General features: G+C 34.6%; 1 protein-coding gene across 3 annotated transcripts in view; it reads right to left on the bottom strand.

Moving 5' to 3' along the window:
• CHRM3 (cholinergic receptor muscarinic 3) overlaps positions 1-13,743 on the bottom strand; it is a 256,051-nt gene that overhangs the window by 105,497 nt on the left and 136,811 nt on the right. For 2 of the 3 annotated variants that reach the window (XM_052685064.1, XM_052685073.1), the window contains exon 3: positions 10,194-10,300. In XM_052685064.1, the coding sequence (XP_052541024.1) occupies positions 10,194-10,216 (23 nt within the window). In that variant the 5' untranslated portion in view covers positions 10,217-10,300. The remainder of the gene's footprint in view (positions 1-10,193; positions 10,301-13,743) is intronic. The other variant, XM_052685082.1, reaches the window with a different exon arrangement.

Here is a 13,743-nt window from a genome sequence, read left to right as displayed (position 1 = left end):
GTAAATGGGGCAGAAAAATCTTGGATTTGTGTCACTCCCGCTGGCACAAAGCTGTTTGAACCAACCCTGATGTGAGCAGAAGGAAATGAACTTTTCCTGTATCATCCAAAGGGGATGCACTACTTGAGCAGTGCCACTACACATATTGTACGTTTAGGAGCACCTGGTAAATCACAACATTCTCCTCTCTGCCCTATTCTTCACTTAGAGCTTGGTCACAGCTATCGGTGACAGCTACTAAGTTTGGTACTAAAAATGAGTAAAACCTGAGAAACATTATTTTATTCTAAAAATAATATAATTTTTTTTGTTGAAAGTTAGGCACCTCCAAAAACCCAGGAGCCAATTTTATTCCCCCCCACAATTTTTATGAAGACACTGCTACATCTTATAAATACCATAATTACATATAGAAAAAATATATGAATATGTATATAATGTACAAATATATATAGTATAAAATAATAGAGTAAATAAATACATCAATCCATTTGCAGTCTATTTTCTTATACAAATATACATATTTAACTAATGAAAAAAAAATTTCTGGTTATTATTTTCCATCCATGACAAATGATCACATAGAGCCTGAGTAGATAAAAATCTACAGGGGTAGTTAACTAGTGACCAGATCACAGTTAAGACTTGAAAAAGAAACAGCACTGAAGCCAAAACATTCAAGTCTCATTTATCCTTATCCTCTTTTACGATGGAAAATTTCTGATACTCTTCTGATGATAGATGCATTTAGATGCATCTAGGTTTTAAACTTGTAGTCACTAGAGCAAATGTAGAAACAAATAAATATACATCCACAAATACATTGATAAAGAAAGAAATCCATTCATCTTTACCTTCAGGGAACTTTGTAAATCTGAGATGTAAGAAATAAATGCCTATATTTTGGGATTTTTACATTGGAAAATGAACTCAAATTTCAAAGTTGTAAGACTATTTCTGCTGCAAGTATTCTAAATGAAAAAAGACGAAGAACAAAGCAGCCAACAAACAATTGTTTGTATTCTTCTCAAATACCTGACTCACAATACCCTTGGCTCCTATGTTGACATAATGGTCATTCCTTACTTCCGCACTGAGACACAGTCAGTTTGTATACAATTCTTAAAAGCAATGAAGTAGAGGGATTTATAGCCAGAGAAAATAGCTTTGAGATATAATCACTAATGTAGAAAAACCTAAGCTCCCTTGAAGTCCAAGCTTGAATTTTGGTAGGCTCACCTCACATCCTTTCATTGGAAGATTAAATTCTGTGTAGCATAGTATATAGAAGTCCTCCACCAGATTTTTTAAAGTCCTGTCTTCTTTGAGTGCTGTTAAATTCTGTATCTTTTCCTCTCATTTTATTTTTTTAATAAATCCTAAAAACTTTAAATACTCTTTTGAGGATATTTCTCTTTTTAAAAATAGTTCACTAGCTTCTTTGTCACGAATATTTTGAAGCTCTATTTCTTTGATTTTCAATCTTAGCATAAGTGATGGACATTATGATGGCATAAATGATAGACACTGCTGTCCTACTCCACAGGCAGGATTTGCAGAAATCAGATCCAAAAGAATACAGTCATTTCTCCAAACTCTCTTCTTTTCTTTAAATTGCCATAGCTAAAAAGACTCATTGAAACTAATAACATTTTAAACTTCCTTTAGAAAGATTAAGAAAATCCAACAAATATCCCACTAATTATTGTTCCTTTCCAACAATTCTCTACCTTAGTCTCAGCAAACTAATAATTATAACTACTACAGAGCTTAAGTTCACATTTTTAGAGCTTAAACTGCTAAAACATACTGCAAGCAGTCATAATTGCATGTGCACTATGCATTTAATTCAAGCATACAGTGATATCCAATTATATGTCTTTATACATTCTGTAGACATTTTGTATGCTTTGTCCAAACTTACTTCAGCAAGAACTATACCCTTTGTCTTCAGCAATTACAGATAATTTAAAAATTGCTAATAGAACATCTACTAATACCAAATATAAAAATATGAGGCTAAAATGAAAAAGGGGAGATAGATTGGTAGTCCTGAGATTTCTGAGTTTTTCCACTTGAAAAGACTAGTAAGAAAAATTGTTTGTCCTTATTCATATCTTTTTTGATGCCAGCTGATGTTTAGGTGTATAACCCAAACTGTCCCCAGAAGACAGAGTAAAGGTAATGGTCAGTAATAATCACAGTTGGCTGCTATTTAAAGGAAAAGAAATTGCTAGGAATTAATACAATGTACAGTAAGTAGAAATTAAGCTCATCAAAGAGGCATTTTCTTCGGTAGTATTTTTCAGACCACTAGAGTGTCTACCTGTTCAAATTCCTTTGTGAAGCCACACCATCACTGTAATAATTTTAGGGAAAGTTGTACAGGAGGCATGACCAGAGCTCACCTGAAAATCAGAAATCAGCCTGAAAAGTCTTCTCTTGCAAGCTCTGTTGCTTGCAGCTCAGTCATCTAGTGGTTATATAGGAAGTGTTCGATGAGTACATAAAAGAACTTGAGACCCACACCAACAGATGTCACATAGCAGTGGAAAAATCTATGACGAAATGCTAAAAAGTGGGCTCACAGACAAACTGAAATAAATCTTGAGAATGTTTTGTCTGACTTCAGGTTACAACTACAAGCAGAGGACATTTGAGTTACTGAGTCCTAGTTGCCATGCTACCAAGAGCTTTGTTCTGGGTTGTACAACTTCCCTGTCAAAGCTCTGCAATACCCTGTCTCAGGTATCCTTTGGGCATATAAATATGACATATATACTTCACATTTATATATATACACAAATAGATAACCATATCTATCTATCTGTATGTAGATATATAGAGACATATCTATAAATACTATGTTACAATACATAATATATATGTAATATATTATGTGTTTACATATATATTATATATTCCTATATATGATATATATATGTGATATTTTTAAAAAGTTTTTGTTAAATTTTTTTTTTTTTTAAACTATAATATATGGGTGTTAAAATATTCTTTGATTAATTATTCAGCATGACAGGTTCTTTTGTCCACAACATTAATCTCTCTCCAGCCTTGCCCTGCATGATGTAAGAAAAATTTCTCCTCCAAAAATACACATGAGAAGAGTCATCTTCATATTCTAGCATATTCTGGAAGTTTTGACTTGACAGATGAGGCCAGGGATATGGGGAAGCTGGTACATCAGTGGATGCCTGACCACATCCCAGGCTGCTCTGCACATTGTGAGCTACTCAGGGCTGTGGTGCGTTGGGCAACTCTGGGTTTTAAAGGTTTGACAGTGCTTCAACCTTCTTGTCCTTGGCATGTCCAAATCCAGGCCATACAGTATGTCTCTGCAGGAGCCATCCTCCTCTTACCCTTCTGTATGAACCGAACTAAAAAATGTAAAAAATCATGGGCGAAGCAAAAATTCATGAATGTAGGAGGAGGAGAGGGAGGGGATCTAGTCCTTTGCTGCCAATCCTGCCTCCTCATCCTCATCATCCCACTCCAAAGAGAAGGAGTTTCAGTGCTCAGGAGACACCAAACAATGTCCTGCTCTGACCACATATATGAACTTCATATCACATCTGGTGTCAACATAAGTTTCTGGAATAGCAAAGCTAAATGTTTCTTAAGCTAAAGCTTTTTTAAGCAACAGTCTAACAGCTTGCTGTGAATATTTTTTTATTTATTTTCTCACTGTGTTATCAGAGTTCTTTTTAAAATAAACAACAGAATTTGCTTTTAGATTATTTGGCCATAAAGATTCCATAAAAGATTCCATAATTAATCTAGTTGCTGGCCCATTTCTTCAAGTTTGTGATCAGCAATGCCTATAAATTTCTTGATGACATTTTTTCAACCTCTGCTTTACTTTACGACCAGAGATATGTAAACTACTACAGATGTATAAACTACCACATGTTGGTTTTCCAAATACTTTTCACTCCACTTTAGAAACAATCCTTTTTAACTAATTAATCACTTAATTAAATTGAGAGTTTGAAATTGAAGAATCATAGTGAATCATTCATTTTACACCATTACATTTAAGACACATAAATTCCTAAGTGCCTTTCATCACTTTGTCAGTATTGTTTCTCTGTTAACAATATAATATAGCAATATTTGTAAGGGATGGAGTATTTTTCTTAGGAAGATGTACACACAAGCTACTAATTTCTTCTTAATTCCTACAATAAATTTTAAGAAGTCCCCAACAAAGTCACTACAAGCTATAGCAAATTTGCTTCCAGATCTTCTCTCATAGCAGGGTATCAGCACATTCTGTAAGGATAAACTAGAACCTACTTATTCTGTCTGGAATCAGTGAGTTTCCATCAAAGTCACTTAATACAAATTCAGTAAATAAGGAGAGATTTTAAAATGCTTTGAATGAATGCTAAGGAACTTTTTTTATTTTTCGTCACACACAGACTACTGCATTAAGTTACATTTAAATGAATACAGGGGCTGACTTTGAGACTGTGGAGTTTGAAGAGTTGCTATATCTTAGGGCATTGGCCCTTGGAGCCTTATTTGGTCAAATCAGCTCTGCAATAACATCCCAATAAAATGCGAGCATTTTTCAGGAGATATGTACTGGCATGAAACCATAACCTTAGTAATTCACCCAGCACTGAGCAAATCAGCAGTGACCATCTTGCTGAGTGCTGACTGTGAACCCTTCAGCATTCATGCACTCCTAATACAGCATGCCCGAGAACTGAAGATAAAGCTGTATTTTCTAATCACTTGTTCATCTATTGTCTAAAATGGAAAAAGGCAGAAAAAGTACCATAAATGCAGTTTCTATTTTTGAACCATTTCCTTTCCTCCTATGTTCTCTGCTTCAAAATAGACAATAATAACTAAATCTTACAATATTACCTGTAAAGTTAATGACAAGGGATGGGGAAAAAGAAAGGAATGAATCTGACATAATTATGATATAATCTACTTGCATAATAAAAACTACTCTTGCATACATTTGGAGAAAGTTAGAAATAATACAGAAAAAAAAAATGATTACTATTTGAAACAGTATAGTAAATTTCGTACAGAGTTTCTTACCTTCACAATCATGCAGTGGCTGTGTGACACTAGGAACAAAAGTTATTTTTGATAAGCAGAAATACAATACTGAAAAAAGAAAATAAATTTACACAGTGGAAAGGAAATATAAATGATTTCTAAGTACATACAATGAAGTTGTAAACTTATTTAATCCTTAATGAAAATCTTAAAAAATATTGTGAAGAAATAATTTCTTTAGACCTTTGTGACTAATCCTTCTTACATTTCTCTTAACAACGTTAGGTTCTGAGTCAATAGAAAATATGTCTAAGCTTTGATATTTTCTATAACCTCCCCTCCTGCAAGACTTACTCAAGCTAACCTGAAACCTTCAGGTAAGTAAGTTTTTATTCAATACAGCATTAGATTAATTAATATTGCCCTCTAAATGTACTCTTTTAAAAAAGAAAACATTTCATTAATTAGAAAAAAATTTGTGCATAATTTCTTTTTTTTAAATTTTCAATAATGTTAATATTTAGTTGGAAAGATTTGTTTTCCCATTTCAAAAAATCACTTGAAATTAATTTACCTGAAACACAGAGCTTTACATGGGAATTAGCAGCTGATTTAAAAATGACTCTAAAAAGAGAATAAGAATGTATCCCTTATGGGACTGTTGCTTCTATTATATAAGCTGTGTCAGCTTCTGTAAGCCTATATGTGCTTAGATAACCATATTGAAAAGCTGTGAATATCAGAGGAGTCTGGCACTACAGATTTACTGTCTTGTCTTCCTTGCTGTTCCAAATGATGACCTGATCAAGTTCCGTCTGGATGTCTTGCCACAGGGTGAAAAAGGAAGAGAGAATAAATCACTCTTAGAATTAAGTACTTCTCTGAGGTATTCTAAAACCTTCCTAGTACTGATCCTATCATCCTCTCTTAGAAGTCATTCTATCTTTAAATGCTTTAAAGTGGACTACCATATTTAGATCCTGTATGAAACTGAACAGGCATACATTTCTAGCAAGAAAAGAAAGGAAACTGCATGTGTAACAAATCATATTTCTACACACACACACACGCAATACACTACGCACATATTTACAGAATATTCTCTCTGTATCTGAATTTTTATAAAGTAGGAAGACAAATGGATTTACTCCTGTTCCAGTCCCCGAATAACGGTTCCCTCTGAGAATAACCTGGGAGAAACAAGCTGTATGGTTTAGATGAGTAGATTAAAATATTCTAACAAAAGAAAGCCTAGTGCTCTCCAGAACTTCAGGTTAGTCAAGAGTCTCAGTGTCAGTTTGAGTTTGTTTACAAGTAGAAAATCTGCCAAATAGGGATGGTCACCAGAAATGAAGTAGTGAGAAATGAAGACTGGTAAGCAAATAAAGCTATTTCAATCAACTGAACAGAAAGACTTGGAATACAGAATGGGAAAGAATGAGTCCTGTTATCAGGACAATACTTTTAATTTCATATATATGTATGTGTGTGTATATATATATTCAATAGAAAATAAACTATTGGAGAGACAGTAAAATACTTCCAATTAATGGAAGTAGTGTAATGTTCAAACTTAAATCCCTTGAGGATTTTACTGTACTATTTTACTTAGCTTAATGTAATTTAAATTGTAAACAGAATGGTTTTGTAAGCCCCTAGAGAATTGTATTTTATTTATAATGTATTTCCTTTGAAGGTTATGGAAATCATGCTCTTCCTGAATTCTGTATCTCACATACCACCTATAGCTGCAAACTAGTCAGCCCTTACAAGTTAGACATGACCAGCCTGGTGAAGTACGTGACTAGAAAACGCAAGATTTTTTTGTTTGTTTGTTTTTATTGTCAAAGGAAATAGAAATATGTAATTGTGAAAACTAACAGTCTTCCTCCCCCCAAGAAAGATACTGAAAGATTTTCATTGCAAAAGTTGGAGTTTTTAGAGGGAATGGAATTCAGACATAACCACTCCACTTGAGTTTTTAATGCACATAAGGAAATAATTGTTTACGCTGGATCCTATAGGGAATTATATCAGAGAACAAATATATTTTGTACACTTCAGTTTAAATATCTAAATAGTTCTATCATTCATTTAAGTAACAAATCTACTCCTAGCATAAAATGTATGCTTTCTCTCAAGATACATATTACAAATGATCAGTTTGTGTCACCTTTTTTACTCCAAGGAATTCAACTACTCTATTTCAAAATAAATAAGTAAAGTTGAATGAATGAGCTGAACACTACTCTATGTCCTCCCTTCACTATCAGGAGCTACTGCTTAGACTTTGTTAAATAACTAGAAACAAATAAGAATTTGTCTGTAGAAAACTGATTTCTGCCATTTATCATCTGTTTTAAACATTATAGCGTTCAGGGCCTTGTGAATGACTCATTAACTCAACACATGACCCATAGATACACAATGGTTTAAACTGTGATCCTTCCTCTGAAATAATGCCAATCCAAGTCACTTCAAGGGGACTGTATAAACAGGAACTAAACAAGTAAGCACTGAAACATCCGGCTGATTGTACAACTGCTTACAGCATAAACTCGTGACAAGTGTATTCACAAATTACATACACTTTGTATTGGTTACTCCTTTTTGTAAAAATTTTTTTCTTCTAACCAATATCGATTTCTAAAACTAAGCAAACAAGTAAAAATACAACAATACAAGACATTTCCTCTGGTTCTTCTTAGACCAGACATGATGTAGTTTAGACTTGAGAGTTACCACAATTGTCTTAGACTTTGAACTTTGCATTAGTGAGTCATTTTGTACCAAACTTTGCAAACATCTATTTTTTTGCTAAAAGCTCCTAAAGCATAAGCATCACTTGTGTTAAATGACAAATGCATGTCACAGTGACCATTACCCTTGCATTCAAAGTAAGATTTTAGGATTCTGACAGCCCAAACAGCAGAGCTAATGCACCTTTGCTAAGCAAAACAATGCTGCTCCTCTCAAATAATATAATGCGTTCCGATGAACTGACAAACTCTGTTTAAAGCATTGCACACTTGTGCAATGCTTTACTCCACTTCCTTGGAGTAAAGAACATTATTTGATTATTTCTTCACATATGTAATCCCTTAAGAGGTAGCACAACAGCATAAACATAAAGCAATCCATTAGATATATTTACATGAATGGTTTTTGTTATTTTCAACTTAGTAGCAGGAAAAAAGAAAGCTATGTTGATATAGACTGGATTGGTGCTATAACACTTTATTATATGCTCACTGTTATCCCAGTGTCATATTATAGTCTAATTGACAAACATACTTACAAGGGGAAAGAGATGCGCTTTGTAACATTTGTAGAAATGAATTATATGACTTGGACTCTTTTCTTTTTACTTTTCTTTTAGGCTATGACTAAAGATAGTTAATTCCAATCCTTTTGGAACACTCTCAATTTCAGTAACAATTAAAACAATTCTTGTTGAATGGCAATTGTGCCTCTGAAACCAAAAGACAGCATTTGCCGCAGTCAGTATTCTCTACAGTATAATGAATGGAATTTCTTCCTGGCCCCTTAGCTACAACCCAAGGAAGATTTTGGGTACTCCAACCAAACAGCATAGATTTCTTTTCCATCTAGAGCTAGCAACTGACTTACAAATACTGACAATTTCTATTTAACTACTTAAACAGAAAACATATGTGTTTTCAGGATTTTATTCACAAAGACTAACCTGAAAGAAAAAGAAGCTACAAGCCTTTACCATACTCAAAATCTGTGAAATAAAAAAATCAAACTAAAGCTGGAAAATGGCCAACACAACACAAAAGGCAAAAACAACTATAATCAAGTATGGTCAACTGTATAATGTTCAAGACACTATGTACTAATTTCAGAATATGAAATTAGAGGTTTGCCTTGATTTAGGATGTACATGAGCTGCTTGTTGCTAGCTTCAAAGATATAAAGATTCAACCAGCATGCTATGTAAATGATTTCCTGAAATGACTTGATTAGAAGGTTTGTTTAGACAAGTAGAACTGACTGATTGAAATCTCAACACACTCCAGCAACAATCGCAATAAACTGTCAGTGCCACAGTCCCTCAAGTGAGTATGTGAGAAGAGCAGACTTCCATGTAAGGGATGTGCCTACAAATGTAAATACAGACCATATAGATCACTGTTACACAAGTATGTTTCATTTCTACAAAACGAAGAACAAAGTGCAAATCAGCATGGAAGTTTTACAGAAATGTAAGAAATGTAGAAAAACACCAACTACGTCAGATATGAATGTTGCAGCCTACAAATTCATAATTAATGTAAATAGTTTTAAATACCTCTGCAACTGGATCACAAAACAGTTAAACATGCAATGAAGAAATCAGACAACTGCTAATAAATGCTAGCAATTTATCTGGAAATATCTAGTTCTTTGCCTAAGTTAATTTTTACAGGGGAAATTACTTCTGAGAACCTAAGCCCAGGTAGCATATCAAAACTGGAATAGAAAATACACTTTCCAGGAAATTACTCTTTCCTACAGCAAGACTGAATTATGGGCTACATTTTTTCTTTATCTGAAATCCATTAGAAAATTGATGCATTTTGCAGAAGCTCAAGATGAATAGTAGAAATAATCTGAAAGCATCTTTCTTCTACTTGCCAAAAGCATTATATTGTACTATTCTTTTTAAAACAGGCCTAGAGGTTCATTCCTGTAAACCTTTTCAGCCTGGCTCTCATTCAGCTAGTTATGCAGTTGTAATAACAAGAAGCTCAGGGTTTGCCAACTGCTTGAGAATTTACTCAGTTTCTCTATTGGGCTTTTGCCTAAGCCAAAATTTGCATCACTGCAGCTACTATTGAAGTTAGCTCACGTACACCTACATGAATGATAGTCATTGCAGCATTTCTAGCATGCACAGCAATTTCCAATACACGTGGCATAGAGACCAAACACTTATTGATATATGACGGTTTACAGCTGCATGTCTCTTCATAATAAAACACATCACAAATTTGGAAAGCATTATTCAATGAGTTTGTGGTCCAAAAACTCCAGAAGAACCCAAGCTGGCAAAGTGAGCATTATTATTAAAAAAAAATTAAAAAAATCAGCTGTTTGTTGATATGCTTACTACTTGAAAAGATATATTATAGATGTGTTTCTTTTACCTACATGGTCCAGGGAGGAACATCAAAGTGGCTAGTAGGATCAGGCACTGTGTATTTCTGTGAACTCCTCTTTTGGAAACATAACTGGTAGTGTGTCAGTATGTAAGCTGTGAACAAAACAGAAGAGAGAGGAGGAATTATAAGAATAGATTGCAAATGCACAGCAATGACACAGACATATAAGCTGAATGTACTTGTGTGTATCAAGAGGAAACAAAAGCTGTTAATGCTTTCTGTGGCTGAATACCATTTTCCTTCAATATATTTATAAATTTATAGACAGCTGAAAATAGTAAGAACTCAAGGATCCACATACTGCATATATCTGGAAATAAGACAGTACTGACAACTTCAGTTACTCACAGTGCTACACAAGGGGCTAAGTATAATCATAATGTTTTCAGATGATTTTTCAAACACAGTGACCACATTGGAGTGAGGATAACTATTTGCCTGAGACAACACAAAAGAGTCTGCATCTGAGTGAGGAAGGGATCTTGGAAGATAGCACCTTCAGAGTTGCTATTCAGAGAGCTTCAGAGAGCTGCTGAGCTCACCTGGACTCCAGGGACCGCCCATTGCATAGGCAGAAATCAGTACATGGCTCTCCTTTTCTTCCCCAAATAATGCTGTCTCAAACTAACCAGTTTAGAAAGCTGTTTGGAATACTACTTTCCATTAAAAGAGTAGAAGAACAACAACAACAAAAGGAATCTGATTCCAAATATTATTTTCAGCTTAATTTAACATATTGTTGGTATCAAAAGTTGACACAAACAGAGGAAGCAAAAAACAAACAAACAAACAAAAAAACGAAGGGTGCTCCAAAAGTAATGCCTCCGATTTTATTATGTTGGACCATGATGTCAGAGATGGATCACTTCCAGTCAGGCCAGAAGAAGACAGCCTTTCTTGCAACAAGGTAATTCCAGGCCTGGTACCACTTTGAAAACTGTGAAATGCACTACCAATCTTGGCTGGATTGTTCTAGAACATACACTGTGCTGTGCAGATTTCACAACTTCTGACCTCCATCTGTTCAGACTGATGAAAGATGGACTGTGTGGACAACACTTTCCTAGCAATAATGCTGTTATAGCATTTTTTAAGCAAACAGTTGGTTTCCTCCACTGGCGTGCCAGGTAGGCTCATGTTGGTGAGAATGCATAGCTCATAATTATGACTATGCTGAAAAACAGTATTTTGTCACTAAGAATTTGCTGTATCAGCCTGTGTTATTGTGCTCTTTGTATACGTTGTAGTTTCCATGGAAATAAATAGGAGACATTACTTTCAGTGACCTATATAACAATAATTAAAACTTATACAACATATTTTCCTCCACAAAAAAATGTAAATTCCTGAAGTGAAGGAGAAGGATTAGCCACTTATTGCTGTGTTTCAATTAACTAGATATAATTAATGCCAAGTGGGACCACGTGCTGTTATTATCCCATTTATTACATGCTATTGCAGTTGAAGGCTTCAAAACCCCTCTGAATTGCTTAAACACAGAAGAATGATTCTGAATCTGCAGATGCTGCATGTGATTGCTCAGTGTTTCAGCCTTCAGTTCTTTTTTTTTTTTTTTCCAGTAAAAAACAACAGCAATTATAAGACTGAAGTTATTAACAAACAAGGCTGAGATCACTTTATAATTCATTTTCCGAAGAAAACAGGCATTTAGTCCAGTTTTTCTCACCAAAAGATGACATAAATACAGCTCTATATGCCACTGATCAAGAAGGTCTCTCTCTTTCCTATTTGGAAAGGAAGCAGATCAGATGAAAGACAGCTCAAAAGAAGGAACATATATTAACTGTATCACTAGCAGTGCCATTCAATTTTTAGCTGGAAGGAACTTGGATACATGTGGCAAACCCTTTTGTAGGAGCGCACTTTGATGCCCTGTTTGCTGAGTTCAAGATTTGGCTAACAAACATTAATTCCAGATACATTTCCTGAAGCAGCTAGGTTTTTCTGTTCCAAGCTGCAACTTGTTTCACTACTCCCACCAGAATAGGCAAGGGAACTAACTGTAGCACAAGGAAACATGTCTACACCTAAGGTCACCCAGCAGAAAACGGAAAACACTCAGACAGAGGCAAGAAGAAGCCAAGGAATTCATGCTCATCAGAAACCACCTCCCACCTGGAAAGCACTTTGACTCTGCAAAGCTATGGATAAACACTGTGAGAGGTCTCGTAGGAGAGCTTGACGTTTTAGCTATGAAAAGGTAAGCCCACACCTTTAAGATATAAGTTCTGGTTTTGGTCCCTCTCAGTTAAGAGATAACAGTTTCTGACAGTTAAATAAAGAATATTAATTTCCTTCTTGTCAAGTTATTTTCAGTCAAAAACTCATTATTCAATTAGCTTTTGAAGTTATTCTCAGTAAAGAAATTTAGTTCCAGAAATTTTTGGTCATTATTGCCAGTATTCAGATTTACTCCCTTAACCACATAGGTAGTGACTCAGCTTTAGAATTTACTGCTCTATTTTATAATTCCTCAAAAAAATCTTGTACTGTTGCTAAAGCCAGCTATGAAAGTAACAAACTCTTCTCACCATGAAAACCAATCAAAAACAGTTGGCCATTCAGCTTGTGAAGACAGTCAAAGCTCATCTGAAGGAATGATGTGAAAGTTGTATCCCCACACATCTGGTACAAAATACCAGGATAAAATCACAGAAGATGGCTAACTTATAGTATACATCTGGGAAACAGTGGCACTTTTTCTTTTATGCTGATATAGTTCACTAGTCCTCCTTTCCGAGAGACTTGTCCAAAGAAAAGAAAAACAAAACCCTTACGCCCTACTCCATCAACATGAATCCTGGACATACCAAATCCAACAACAGCCACTCTGAACTCAATAGTGATTTTCTATGATAGAAATTCAATTTAAGGGGTGCTTCTAAGCATTGGCCGATAAATTGTGATACCAGTCCTTGGGTGTGATTTGGGAGCTAGTACAACTAAGAAACTTGAGTTAGGATTCATGCACGGGGGCAATTATGAAGAAGAGATATCTGAGTTTTCCAGTATTACAAATACATCTGTGACTGACAGCTTAAAAGATGTCGCTATCTGCACAGGTGGACTCTCTCTATTCAAGTTCCAGATCTGAAGATCACACTTTACAATTCCTTCCTTTTATTCATGAGAAACATTATCTAACACAAGAAGTGCACCTTCAAGGCCTTTTGCTTTTAATTTATTTTTTATAAAACCTCACTTGAGACAAATATCAAAAAAGCCTTTAAATAAGAGAACTACTTCTGTTGAAAGCAGTACTGTGGATACAGTAATTTCTGTTATGTTTACTTTATAAAATGAATTGACATACATTGACTCTGCACTTTGAAATTGAATTCCTGTATTTATTCAGAAGTGTATTATGGAGTAAGTTTCTCACTGTTAGAAACAGATTGCATAGATACATAAAACCTTGTACATAATAAGGAATGAATTTCACATGAAATCATCACTGGGTACTTCATTATTTTTTTAACGAAACTTTGGGAAATTTTGTTTTAAAAAAAATGTA

Source organism: Tympanuchus pallidicinctus, unplaced genomic scaffold, assembly GCF_026119805.1.
Source record: "Tympanuchus pallidicinctus isolate F22 unplaced genomic scaffold, pur_lepc_1.0 scaffold1, whole genome shotgun sequence".
Classification (NCBI taxonomy): Eukaryota; Metazoa; Chordata; class Aves; order Galliformes; family Phasianidae; genus Tympanuchus; species Tympanuchus pallidicinctus.
The sequence above is the reverse complement of the archived record's forward strand: the minus strand, read 5'-3'. Positions and strand labels throughout refer to the sequence as shown.